Raw genomic sequence first — 14279 nt, 5'->3', positions numbered from 1 at the left:
TACATTCATGCTATGCAATCAGCAGCACCATCTATCTGCAGACCTTTTTTCATCTTAAAAAACTGAAATTCTGGGGGCACCTGGGTGGCTCACTTGGCTAAGTGTCTGACTTGATCTCAGCTCAGGTCTTGATCTCAGGGTCCTGAATTCAAGCCCCACATGGAGCTTACTTAAAGATAAAACAACAACAACAACCAAAACTGAAACTGTGTATCCATTGAAAAATAAGCCCCCATTCTCTCATCTGGCCAGACCCTGGTAACAACCCTTTTGCTTTCTGCCTCTGAATCTGACTGCTCTAACTATCTCAAATAAGTAGAATTATATACTATTTGTCTTCTTGTGATTGGCTCATTTCAGTTACCATAAATCCTCTCGGTTCGTCCATGATGTAATGTGTATCAGAATTTTCTTTCTTTTTAAAGGCTGAATACTATTGCATTGTATGTACATACCACATCTTGTCTATCCATTTGTCCATTGATGGACACATGGGTTGCTTCCACCTTTAGGCTGCTGTGAATAAAGCTGCTATGAAAATGAGTATACAGACATCTATTCAAGACCCTGCTCTCAGTTTTTGTGGTTATACATCCAGAAGAGGAATTTCTGAATTATACGGTAATTCTGTTTTTTAAAAGTTTTTAGAAAACACCATATGATGGCACTGAACTTGAAACAAGACCAGGTAGGGAAGGTAGTAGGTAAGGGTTGAGAAGACTTTTGTTTTTGAGAGCATGGTATGCTAAAAATAAATTAGAACACACGACTCCAGAAGCATCAGGGTACATCTTACACTACACAAAACACAAGGTGGATTTCCACGACTCGAGTACGGTGTCCAATGTCAGGTAGCAGACAACTTAGGAGAAGCCTAAAAAATTCATGAAGAAATAAAAAAAGAATTAAAAAAAATCTGAGTGTCCAGAACCAAAACCTGATCTGTGTTATAAGGTCAAAGAGCTCCCTCCGATCAGCTGGTACAGAGGGACAAAAGCTGAAGGAGGACGTTTTCCAAATAAACTAAACCTCATTTTGACTTTGTTCCCTTAAACTGAGATCCTTGGATGTGGTCTAAAGTAGAACATCTTTATACTGAATTCTGCTTTGTAACAAGTGTATTATTTTTTAAAAGATTTTTTAAAGATTTATTTATTTATTAGAGAGAGAGATAGTGCACAAGTAGGCAGGGTAGCAGGCAGAGGCAGAGAGAGAAGCAGGCTCCCCACTGAGAAAGGAGCCCGACGCAGGACTCGATCCCAGGACCCCTGCCGGGATCACGACCTGAGCCAAAGGCCGCCGCTTAACCGACTGAGCCACCCAGGCGTCCCAACAAGTAAGTTTATAGTAAGTTTCTGAATGGGTATAAGAAGTTGTAATCTGAAGGACAGTGACCAGTCATTCTCTGATTTCAAGGAAGTAGTTTTATTACATTGATAGGCTTGAAATACTGTACTAGGTAATTTATAAGGAAGGTTATTCTGAGTTTTAAGATTGTTTAATAATAAAATACATTATTTATGAAATCTTTAAGGTTAAAGCATTTTAATTTGAGGTTAAGCATTTCACTTGAAGCCAGGAGAACAGGGGGAGTAGATTATTTTTCAGAAAAATTTTATGTGTTTTATGTATTCTTTTCTTTAGGGCTGATATTACAAGGTAATGAAGCATTTTGGGTGTTCTTATGGATTCCACAAACACACAGAATGTAATCCTGCCGTCATAGAATTTATGGTCTTATCGGAGACAATTTACCCAAGGAGAAAGTAGGATAAAAGAATGACAAAAATACAAATTTTGTGACATAAATTGTAAATGCCCTAGGGATTTAAAAAATGGCAAGATAAAATCTAATTATATGCATATAGCTTACTAGACAGGACCAAAACCTAACTAGACCTTTAGAGGATAAGAAGGATTTGTATATGTGGACAGGGATTCCAGGTGTTAGGAGAAATATGAAAATTCACTCATTCATCCATTTAATCAGTCTTTTACGTCCCTGCTCTGGCCTGGACACTGTGCTAGGCCCTAGGGTTTCAGAATTAAGGGAGAGCTCCTCCTTGCCTTCAAGAGGATTACGGCCCTGGTGGTGGGGGAACAGTCAAGGAATCCAGAAAGATACTAGAGTGTTGTAAATGCCCCAGCAGATAGCTGTAAGCACAGTCAAAGCACCTAAATCATACTGGGGGTGGGAATGGGCTAGGGTTGGAAAAGAGGAAGGACAAATAGGAATCAGCCCGACTGGGGGGAAGCAGGCACGAGGTGCCTAGGGACAGAATAAAGGGACAGAGAGCGAACATGCCATGACAGGTCAGTACGGTGCTTGGCCCCAGTTTCCACGAGACGTTTCCTCTGCCACCTGCTTTCCAGAGCACATCGGCGCCATCTTCAACGAGCCACATAGAAGACTAGGCCTCTGTACCTTTGCCTAAGAGCACAACTAGCTCTCCCTGAGCCATCACCCGAGAGAAGGTATAGGGTATGTAGGATTATCTAAGACACATGCAGTCCATCCACCCCTCCACAGAACCACTATCTCATTGGATTATGTTGGACCACAAAGCGACTTGGACTGTAATAGTTCACAAAATTGTCTTCACTGACTTGAACTGCCATGTTTTGCCTCCGTGTAGCTCACACCGAGGAGCAGTCCCGTGAAACACACCGCTGTGCTGTGAGGGCACCGTTACTTTGTTCAGTGTCCTCGCGTTAAAGCATGTGAAATACTTCTTTTAGAATAAGATCTAGGAAGGGGCACCTGGGTGGCTCTGTGGGTTAAACGTCTGTCTTCAGCTCAGCTCATGATCTCCGGGTCCTGGGAGGGAGTCCCACATCTGGATTCCTGCTCAGTGGGGAGTCTGCTTCTCTCTCCCTCTCTCTCCCCCACCACTTGTCTCCTCCCCTTGTTTATTCTCTCTCTCAAACTCTCTCAAACAAATAAATAAAATCTTAAAAAAAAGAAAGCAGGTAGGAAAAAGTTTAATAATTTTCCTCTGGAGTATGGCTTCCTTTTTGAAAATGAGAACTACAGACCTCGATGTATCAGGTTTCTCTTTTTGGCTGGCCTGTGAGAGAAGACTCCGAACCAAATCTAACCTTGATTATCATAATTTTATTTGGTCTTATATTTGAAAAATGCGAACCATCTTGACCTTTGGCCTTGGTTTTCCCTTTATATTTTGTTATTTTCCTGCAGATGCTTTTATGTTTTAAGACTTGATGCTAGGGATGAAAAGTCTGTTGCACGTGCCACCTGAAGAAACGGCCAGAAACGCTGAAGCTGGCCGCTTCGTGTCATGTCGTTTCGCTCTCCTGGTCACAGGCTGGCCCTGGTCTGCAGTCAGCAGCCGCCCCCTTTAGCTCTGTACACCAGCGGCACTTTATTGGGTGAATGAAAGCCCAGTTTTCGAATTCTGGCCTTTGATAGCTGCACACCGAGAGAGAAACAACCACACTGAGAGAGGCGGGGTCCTGAGGAAGGAAGAGGTGCTACCCAGGAGAAGGGTGGAGGCCAGCTGTCCTGGGCACAGGGACAGACTCACAGACATGCTGTTGAGCCACTGATTAGCCATTGCTAATTGTCCCAAATAAGTGGTAGGTTTTTATGAGGTCTGGCCCCCGACACTATTCTCTATGCTGATGTACACGAACTTTCCTTAACAGAGGTAAACTGAGGCGGTCTCTCTTTTATTAATCAAAAGGCTACAGAGACAACTCGACTTCTCTGCATAAAAGAGGAGGGTAAGAACACGTACACAGAACCGCAATTTATCCTGGAGAACAGCAGCAGGTATGGCTGAATACAAGGGCTGAGAGAAGTCCTATTTCTTTCTTTCTTTTTTTTTTTTTAAGATTTTATTTATTTACTTTACAGAGATCATAAGTAGGCAGAGAGGAAGGCAGAGAGAGGGGGAAGCAGGCTCCCTGCTGAGCAGAGAGCCCGATGCGGGACTCGATCCCAGGACCCTGAGATCATGACCTGAGCCGAAGGCAGAGGCTTAACCACTGAGCCACCCCGGCGCCCCGGAGTCCTATTTCTAAAAAAGAGCTGCATTTTCAAGATGCCATGTTCCAAAACCCAAGTAACGGCAAGCAATTTATTACCCAATATTATTTTGCAGTTCAGCCATAAGAAGTTATAAAAAAAAAAAACAACAACCAAAAAACCAAAACACTTGTTAAATTCTAAAACATCTTCATTTGGGTTCATCCCAGGAACAAACATGTCTTAATTTCCCTGGGAAGCAGAGGAGAGGTGGATGGGAGGAGAAGAAACTCCTCTGTCACCTTTTGGTCCAATTGAATGTAAAAAGGAGGGATTTCTTTCTTTCTTTCTTTCTTTCTTTCTTTCTTTCTCTCTCTCTTTCTTTTTTTAACCTGATAACCATAAACAAAGAAATAACATTAAAATACCAACTTCGAACCAGTTGACCTTTCCATTCACTTCACTGTCTTACAACCAGGTTGGTTTCCCAGGTTACATCCTCCTTTTGTACTGGGGATACATGCTGTGTTTTACCCACACGGCTAAGGAGACATGCTGTACATTCAAGTTGTTCCTCTCTGGGGGCAGGTAACTACTTTTTTTTTTAAAGATTTTTTTATTTATTTATGACAGAAAGAGATAGCAAGAGAGGGAACACAAGTACAGGGGAGCTGGGGAAGGAGAAGCAGGCTCCCCGCTGAGTAGGGAGCCCTATATGGGACTCGATCCCAGACCTCTGGGATCATGACCTGAGCCAAAGGCAGACGCTTAATGACTGAGCCACCCAGGTGCCCCTGGCAGGTAACTACTTAACCTGGCCTTAGGTTTCAATAGAAGAAGGCTCCTGATACCTACAGGAGTCCTGAATGGAAATGCTGGCATGTTCGAAAGAGGAGTACACAAAGAAGTATAAGAGACTATTGTTTTATGTTCCCTAGCGATGCTCTTCGTTCTGAGGACAAGAGAGGCCCAGTCTTTTCCTTTATAATTATAATTTGAGAGAATAAATGTCAATGGCAATCAATGTTAATGGAGAAATAGACTTCAAGCCACCATTCTCCACGCCCTACAGTTACCCACCCACACACTCTGGGGCCCAGTAAATTTTACAGATCAGGCAAGCAGAGATGTAAATATTTCCATGTACAAAACTTGCTTTTTCCAAAGACAGGCATGGCCTAGCATGCCATTTTCTTTCTTTAGAACTTTGAGGAGCAATTATGACCCGAGGTTATAAGGATGGTAAAGCAAAGGTATGTGCCTATAACAAGCATTTCTTTGAAACCGGCAGCAAGATGTGTGGGTTCCACACATCCAGAGTATAGACTGATAACTTGTAGTGATAAGTATAAAAGCTCACAAAGTAAGGCAATGTTATGCTGGTTACCTGCCCAGTTCAGGAATACAAGAATAAACAGGATCCATTTCCACCCAAAGTGAATGGATATCACACAGGACAATAGGAACGCGCTACAAGCTAGGGTGGTAGGCACAAGTCTAACCACCCAGGGTGCCAAGCAACTTTTTTTTTTTTTCCAGTGGGTGTGTGTGCTTCTGTAACATGAACGTAATTTGAGAAAGGGGCCACTGCACTTTCCACGTCTCTTTATAACAAAGTAGTAATTGTTAACAATGGAAGAATCATCACTCCTCTCTTGGGAGTTCGCCAGCTCAGCAAGAGACAATATCAATTTTCTGATGTTATCTCTCTCCGTGGTCCACTTCTTAATCCATTTCAGAAATAGAGTTCCTTGGTTTTCTTTAAGGAAAATGAACCCCCTTTTGGGTGGGATCTTAGAGGTATCCCCCTACTTCCTCTGAACTGAAAGCCAAGTTGTCTCCTGCCCCACTTCCAACCAGGTTGTTCTGCTAGGCTTGAGTTTGTTTCTGAACGTAGAAAGTTACTAAATGAAAAGAAAGAGGCCTCGGGACAGGAAAGCATGAAATTTCAATGGCTGACAGCCAGGTGATTTGGCCACGTAAAGGGATTCACATCCTTCTTGTGTGGCTGCGGCCAGACTGCGGCTAGCACCACACATACTGTTAAAACATCATTTGTAGAATACAGCCCAGAATGAAGTGACTGCTGTGACCAGTTGCTTAGAACTTGGTCATATAAACCTAATTGATTCAGATTTTTCCCTGTGTTCCCTGCTAGACATATTAAAGATATTCTCTCCATTGCCGCGTGTTCTAAGAATGTACAAGTTGAGTATGGTATGGTCCAGTCAGTGTGGCTATGGAGGCGATGAGAACAAGGCCTGGCAGGAAGTTGATTATACTCAGGGTCCCAGAGAGAGGGTCCCTACATGCCTCACAGGGGAAAACACCAGTGTGGTCCAGAGATGGAAGACAGGAGTGAGGAGAAAGTCTAGGCCAGAGCCTTATTTGGGATTTCCCTGGAAAAGGCAAGGCAGGGCAGAGTAAACAGCTTAAGACTGGCTTGTTTTAGTAATTCTGGTGGCCTATGGGCTATAGCGGTGGTCTCCAGCTGCCTGGAAGCTGGCCCTGGAGTGATCTGGGGCAAGGGAAATGTGGGTTTTCCATGTGAGGGTTAGATAAGGAGGTGGTTGGGTATATAAACTTGGGATTAGCTGGTTTCTGTCTGAAAGGCATACCTGTGGGCAAGCTGATAGGATTTTTCAGAATCAGCTAGCCGTGGGAGAGGCAGGCTCCCCCTGGCTCCATAAGGCCCCAAATGCAAAAGCATCAAGAATACAGAAAACACAGTTAACTGGCTCTGTGACGAAGAGATGCCAAACAGAGGACACAGAACCTAAGAAGACACAAGATCACGCATGTATTTAAATATGGCCCTTGCCTGAGACAACAAAGTGGGTGTCTTCGAGAGTCTCAGTCCCCGGTATCCTTCGGTGTGGCTCCCTCGTTCTTCGATAAGGACAACTGACGTTTTCTCAGTCTTCGATAACAAGCTATGCAAACACACTTCAATCTTCTCATCTCCTTCCTGCCTCCCTAAACCCATACAGGAAGGGGTTCTAGGACTGTTAGAGCTGGTGATGACATTCCTTTGTGACTGCGGTTGAAGGGACATCTGCCAAGCAGTGATCTGCCTACACCGCATTCACAACAAGGAGAAAGCAAGCAACCAGGTGGACTCTGGGTTCTCCCCGCTTCACGTGGTAAACTACCTGTTTCTCTTATTTGGCCTGGCAGGTGGCAGCTGGCAGGTGGCAGTGGGCTGCCTCTGGGACCTCCCAGCAGTTCTGCTGCACCATGGGAAGCCGGTCCTTCAGTGTCGCTCTGACCCACTCTGTTTTCTGAGTCCATACACACTCGGCACGAGGTCTCACCACCGCAGCTCATCACGAAGTACAGCATCACCCACCCCTAGCTTGTGCGCAGCTCAGTGCCGCAGGGCTGCTTGCAACGGACTGACGTGTCGAGAGATGGGCTCTTTCCCAAGGCTTTTCTGCGGATGATCTTATTTTGCCATGCAATGTTCTGGGTGGATTGTAAGAGATACTAATGAAATAGGTTCAAGGAAAGTGATATTACAACTGTGGCAGGTCCAAGTCTCACAGTCCTGGAAACTGATGGACATTAGTACTTTTTGGCAGGCCAGTGGTTTAGTTTGGAGCTTGGTGTCACATTCATTCTTTTGGCTGCCAGTCTCCTCAAGGAAATATGGACCTTCTCGCTTTAGTTTTCTATATTTTGTTAGTTGTTCATCCCTGGATAGGCTGCTTCATATCAGAATTAAAGGATCATTGGCAAAGTATTACCAAGAGAACTCTGGTTGTTTTCAGTTTCATTGGTACATTTTGGTAGATGACCAAGCCATGGATTTGGTGTTCCTTTCTCTCTTCTCATTCCTTTTTGGAAAGAGTTTAGATGGGCTGGGGAAAGATATTTGAAGCTTTCTGATCCAATGTAAATGAATCCTGTGGTGGGTAAATAATTTTCCTCCCTCCTTTGCTCTCCTGGGGTATTTTGATGAATAATGCTTCTCAAATAAGTCTGTAAGTATTCCCCTAGAGGTAAGAAGGGTATTAAGCTTCTAGCAGTATGCCTTTAATACTTTAGTGTGTACGGTAGAGCAAAGAGGAAAGGAATCATCACAACCTTGTGGTTTCATAGAATTTTCTGAAAGTTTTGAAGGCCAGGGGCTGGGAACAAAACACTGTGGGGCAGTGCTAGTGGTGTGAGTATAGCCTCACGAGCTCAAGTCAGGCCATCCCTTTAATGTTGGAGATTTTTATGGACGGGGTTTACAGTTTGTTTTGCTGCCAATGACAGCATATGCTTATCTTAACTCAGAAAAAAGCACATTAATCAACCTCACCAAAAAAACCTTTTTTCAAAGTTGTGTTCCTTCCTGCCTCCCATTACTTGGAAGTCCAGTTCACAAACTACACAACTCTAATCTAACAGCCTTCTTTAATAATAAATATCTTTAACAATATTCATTCTCTTTAGAGGCTATTTCAATTTGACCTTCAAATACCATGTTCTCTAATGTATTCTGTTACTCTTTACCTGTGATAACTCGATTATGGCTTTAGTTTCTTCTTTTGATTGGCTTCATGTCCCCATATTTTTAAACAAAAGCCTCCATAATAGTAAGGAAATTTCTTACTGCCACAGCGCCACCTACTGGTGGGCCATCGCAGAAGCACGCTAGCAGTAGCTTAACTTTGACTCACAGTTTGGAGTCCTTCTGAGTTCTGGTTTTATAAAATCAAAATTTCTTTGTCATTCTGAGAAATTGTCACTTCTCTTGATAGCTATTAAGCCTCTTGCTGTGATATAAAGTCAGCAAGTTATCATAAAAAAAATATGCTCTTATTCTTACTGTTACCTTAAATTGGCCCTGACTTCACCGACTTTGATTTTCTCTGTCCTATAACTGTAGCAAGAGCTCCAGATTGTGTGGGCAAGGGTTTGGATCTGGCGAAAATAACTTGGGGAGCTTCCAAAGATCCTGAAAAATGTAAAAAAAAATCCCTACTTAACACTTTATTTGATCTTGGTGAAAGGACAAGAGGTCAAATCTAAAACTAGTCTTAGGATAGGACAACAACCAGAGAGAAGAATAGCAAGGGACACCAGGCCTGGAAAACTGCCCAGAATATAGCATCAGGTGGCGGGTGACAGAAGGACCCAAGAAGGAAAGAGAAGGTTGAGAAATACATCGAACATAAAAAACGGAGAAAATAAACAGCTATGTGTATTGTAGGAAAATAAACAAACAAACAAAAACCAAATCTAGGTTTTAGGGGATCACTGCCCAGATGCTGACACTGAGTTTCTTGCCAAACACCAAATCTGTGCCCCTTGCTTTCTAACACTGTTAGAGTGGGTAATCAACCCAAATTCTTACTCCTCTGGCTCCAGGGAGAAAAGAACATTCTGGGAGCAATAAAGAATATAAGCCGCTAGGGCAAGCATCTCAAGAGGTTTATTTATTTTCATTATTAATCTACTATACTCCAGATCCATCCAGGATCCATGACAACTATATAACGCTTGGTGAAAGGCATAAGAATCTAATAATAAAAATAGGTCATTCAGCTGAGAACTGCCAGGCAAATGATTTCGCTTCAAAGTTAAAGTGACTTCTAGATCCTTAGAGTTTACGCTCCACTGGGTTTACTCTGTATTAAAATAAGTCCCTTTCTCTTGTCTTAGGGGAGATGGTGAAGTGGGCAGCCGGAGTCACACTGATGTCCTGTTGCCCCACCCCCATGCAAAGAAAGAGGATAAAGCTAACCTGTGTTTTACTGAGGCCCCAAATTACCAACACTTAACAAGGACATTGTTTCTCACTTCTTGTAAATGAAATCCAACACTGGTGTTCAAAAGGCAGTAAGAATCCCTCTACCAACTACAGACCCGTAAGAGCTTTAAACAACAACAACAAAAAATTGGGGTGGGAGGTGGGCAGAGGTTGGGCTCCAGGACAGAAAAGGCGTAGGCAGAAGCTAAGGCCAGGGATGAGGGCAGCTGGTACAACCTCAGACCCTACAAGAATGGTGGTTTACACTATCAAGCCAGCACGAGAGAAATGCCAGTTATCTAATCTGTGGCTCCCTGCTATTTTGGTTCACCATCTCCACTTCAGAACTCAAGAACACCATGCTTATAAAGAACGAAGGCCAATGGCTTTGGCTTTGAGCCAAAGGCCCTCACTCTAGCCTTCCTTCTCAAGTTTCCCAATTTGCTGACTCTACACCTTTCCTTCCATAGCAAACTCAGAATGTTTAGCTTGAAGGAGGGAAGTCAAGGAAAAAGTAACATTCGTGGAGCATTCCAGGCCTTCTGCTAGCAGCCTCACACCCACTACCTCATTTAATGTTCACAATTAGAAGAACACCGTTGCTAGGTCACCTTCAGGGGGAAAGGATTCTGAGTTGTTTTTCAACAGTGTGCTGGGCTGAACGAGTTATCTCATTCAGGTGCCCGACGAACAAAGTGACACAGCTTTAAGGCCTGGTTGGCTAGACTTGTAGAGGGTCAAGGGGCCAGGAAACAGACTTCTGCTATATTCATGCTGTCGATAATACCATGTTTAACCAGCTGAGTTAACCGGACTAGACAGGGGCTTAAATACCTGTCCGAGTCAGTGTGGTGCTTCCTGTTGGGGCAGAAACGTCCCATCTCTGAGAGACATGTCAACTTTGACTTACTGTGGGGGTTGCTCTCCCTTCTTATGGGTTTAAAGAAAAATGTTGCTGATACCAACCTACCCTCGTTTTTGTAGGACACCCTTCTGAACCCCTAGAAGAACATCTTTAAATCTCTGTGTCATAGAGAAAAACACATGCTTTGTAGTTGAAACCCTAAAGTGCCAAGTAGTTCCTGACTAGCTGCAAAAGTAACTCTAATGGGGTAAGCTGCCCTTGTACTGCCAAGGCAAAATATTGATTGGGAAGGATTGAAAATACCATGTTCATCAGTGTTTCTTTAACTGAGGATCAGGAACACCAGGAAAGGCACAGAACGGAAACAAATTCAAGGCACTTTAGAGGTCCAGAGTCATTGGAGACAAAAGCAGTAAAGAGCAGGCAGCCTAAACAAGGTGACAAGAATAATGCACTTGTCTTCAGACAGAAACAGGGAAAAACTAGGTATCGGGATCCAGGGAGACACACAACTTCTCTTTGCTCTGTGGCTTTATGCGGCTACCGAGTTCATTACGACTGTTACAAAATCCTTAACAGATCACTTCAGTCAGGAAATATGAATTCATGATGAGATGCTGAGAGTATGAGCCCTCGAACTTCCGACTCCCCAGCCAGAGCGCACGCAGAGAGTTCAAGTCTGCATGTGACACATCAGTTGGACATACAAATGTGGCAGGCACGTTTCCTGCCTCTCCTACGCTTTGCAACCCTCCCCGGCTGCAGCAGTTAGCTGGGTAGAGATACTCAGCTGTTTGTTGTGCAAAATTCTCCCAGCCACCCAGTTCCCAGGCCGTAACAGTTCCAGGGGGAAATTTTACTTCCTTAAAAATAACTACCGTATTCTAGCGATTCTTTTTGGGGGGAGGGGAAGAGCAAGTAGATACCCATTAAATATTTCTTGAATTCAGGTTCAAGATTTTCAGTGGAGAGCAAAATCTTTATACTCTTATATTATTACCCAAATGGGTGTCGTTATAAAGCTTTTGTCTATATATTTTGTCCTTTAGGTCCACAGGAAGCCCATGACATATATGGAATTATCCCCATGATACGGTGGTCGTATAATCATTTGAATGTCTACTATGTGCCACACACACCCTCCACATCCCGGCCCTAGACTCCTCGATGGCTGCTTCTTGCACTCGGGACCAAGTTCCCTACATGGCTCACAAATCGGCCCTGCTATCGCCATGACCTGTTCTCCTGCTGCTCTCTGCCCAAGCTCTCAGTCCCTAGCCACGGTGACACAGGAGGGCTCCCAGGACACTGTGCATTTGCACCCCCTACCCCGACCCTCATTTGTGCAGGCCTTATTCTCTCTTCCTGGAACTCTTTCAGCCCCACGCCTCCCCTCTCTTGGGGGGACTTGTCAGCGTGCAACCCTCCACTTAAATGTTTCTTCCTCTAGAAGAAACATCAACTCTAATCCCTAAAGAACCCAGGCCAAGTCGCTAGGCTTCCAAGACGGCCCTGCCATTTACTAGCTATTTTGGGATGTGTTTCATAATCTGTGCCTTTATTTCTTCAGCTGTGAAATGGGCAACACAGTTACTGCTCTATGCCTGTTTGGCGAACAAATGAGTTATCATGTGTAAAGCATTCAGAACTGCGTCGAACACACCAGATGTTCAGCTGCTGCTGCCTATGATTATTCTACACATCCCCAGGCCCTGAGAACCACCCAGCCTGTTCCCACTCCCTGCTGACTCTCCTCTCTCCCTGAGTCTGTAGGGTCCCTGGCCGCAGGGTCTGCCTGGTTCACCCTCTGTGTCCCTCAGTGCCCAGCGTCTTTCTCCACGGGAGGCGCTCAGTAAGAAATATTTGTGGAAGGGAATCCACGCGATTTTCTTTTGGTTTCCTGATTACTTATCAGCATGTTTTTTACAAATTAGTACTCCTAGAAAACTCTCCCTGGGCCGATGCTGCCTTTTAGGTGGGTCCCTACACTGAGAGGCTTTAAGACCTCAGTAAGTATCTGGCAATGGACCAACAGGCCATCACACTAGTGTGACAGGCCCCCGACCAAAGAGGAGGGCTCGAGTGTGCGGAGGAGCCAGTGGAAGCTACTACGGGTGGGGATCTGAGATGAACGGGGAGGAACACCAGTCAGACACAGCCCTTTCTACTAAATGCTGCAAATCCCATTACACTCTCCCGGACCAAGAAACGTCGTCTACCCCGAACTAGTTCTGGAAAACCATTCCATCCTCAAGCGCCATTTGCAATGCTTCAAAAGGCCGGATGCTCCTTCATTCTTTGAACTGCACGTTTCTTCTGAGGCACAAGTGAGAACACGCCCAGGGTGGCTCCCACCCCATCATCCCGGCCTCCATGGCTGTGCCCACTGACCTGTGGGGCCGGTGATGGGCGCAAAGGCCGCAGCATTCAGGCTGCCCTGGAGTCCGTTCAGCTGCCCTTCCATGGAGGAGCCCCTGAAACACAAGCAGGTCGGTCAGACAGCAGATGGGAGGGTGAGCTCAAATCCCCGCCCTCTGGGGGCTCTGCCTTGTCGTCTTCTCCGAAAAGACCTCTAGGACCAACCTCTCCCTTCTTCTGAAACATGAAAATGTATTGCCTCGCTCCCTCCCCTGGAACGTAGTTTCCAGAAAGCATAGGGCCGTGACCATGGCTGTGTCTCCGGTGCCTCGCACAGCGCCTGGTGCCTAAGAGGCACTCAGCAAACGCGTTTATTGAGGAATAAGTGCTGTTCCCAGCATTGACCTGGATAAATCACGAGGTGAGGCATTTTTTAAAAAACCAAGTTTCAAGCAGGCCAGTGGTTCTCGACTGAGGTACAAAGGACGGACAGAGTTTGCCCTGACTCCTGCCCTTCCACAAGGGACATTTGGCAGTGTTGACACATTTGGGGGTGTCACAGCTGTGGAGTCTACTGGCCTCTGGTGGGGTGAGCCAGGAATGGAGCTAAGTATTTCCTACGGCATACTGGAAGTTGTCCACAAGGCCCAAGATGTCTGCAGCGCTGCGGCTGAGAAGCCATTATACAGAAGCACCTGCCCTCACGCCAACTCTGACAAGACACAGGACGCAGGGTACCGCATGCTCTGGGCCCAGATTCCCCAGCCACATGTCTTAGAAATTCTGACTCGCTTACAGGCCATGCCAGGTCTCCCTACAACAGGCTCTTATAGATTTGTCTTTCTCTCATTGCATTTACAAAATTATGAGACCGTGTAACTGGTTGCTTAATTCCTGTCATCCTCACTAAAAAGCTCCACAAAGACAAGAGATTGTATCCGCCTTATTCACTGTTGCCTCCATAGCTCCTAATACTGCATTTTGCACACATTAGGTATTTATTAAGTATTTAAAAAATAATCTGATCCATTGTCCCCTAAATACAAATTACCGGTTAGACCCGTCTACTTTGCCTTCAGTTGATGTGTGCAAATTTTACCTTGGAAGATTCAAATTTTCCTATGCTCAGTTTGTTATTTGTCGAGCAGCGTTCAATCCAACCTGTGAAACCCTTCTCCGAGCACTAGTTTTCCATTTGTTCATCCATGCAAAAAATACTTCTGGAGTACTGTGCTTGGTACTAGTGAGGAGGTAGGTATTAGGCAAATACACAAGGTACAAACTCTGTGATAACTGCCAGGGAGTAAAAGCACAAGGTGATTTAAGAG

At 44.8% G+C, this 14279-nt stretch overlaps 1 protein-coding gene across 8 annotated transcripts in view; it reads right to left on the bottom strand.

Annotated features, from left to right (window-relative positions):
- Positions 1-14279, bottom strand: part of TTLL5 (tubulin tyrosine ligase like 5) — a 96092-nt gene that overhangs the window by 35195 nt on the left and 46618 nt on the right. For 4 of the 8 annotated variants that reach the window (XR_004381294.1, XR_004381292.1, XR_004381293.1 and 1 more), the window contains exons 4-5: positions 12985-13067; positions 8811-8933 (exon numbers count right to left, since the gene is read on the bottom strand). Coding sequence is in view for 4 of the 8 variants with exons in the window: in XM_032846227.1 (XP_032702118.1) it covers positions 8812-8933; positions 12985-13067 (205 nt within the window). In the remaining 4 variants the exon portion in view is untranslated. Of the gene's footprint in view, positions 1-3411; positions 3431-8810; positions 8934-12984; positions 13068-14279 lie in introns of those variants that run through there. The other 4 variants (XR_004381295.1, XM_032846229.1, XM_032846230.1 and 1 more) reach the window with 2 other exon arrangements.

Source organism: Lontra canadensis, unplaced genomic scaffold (genome assembly GCF_010015895.1).
Source record: "Lontra canadensis isolate GAN:19392208 unplaced genomic scaffold, GSC_riverotter_1.0 scaffold173, whole genome shotgun sequence".
NCBI lineage: Eukaryota > Metazoa > Chordata > Mammalia > Carnivora > Mustelidae > Lontra > Lontra canadensis.
Note: the sequence above shows the minus strand (reverse complement) of the source record. Positions and strands in the feature narration are given on the sequence as shown.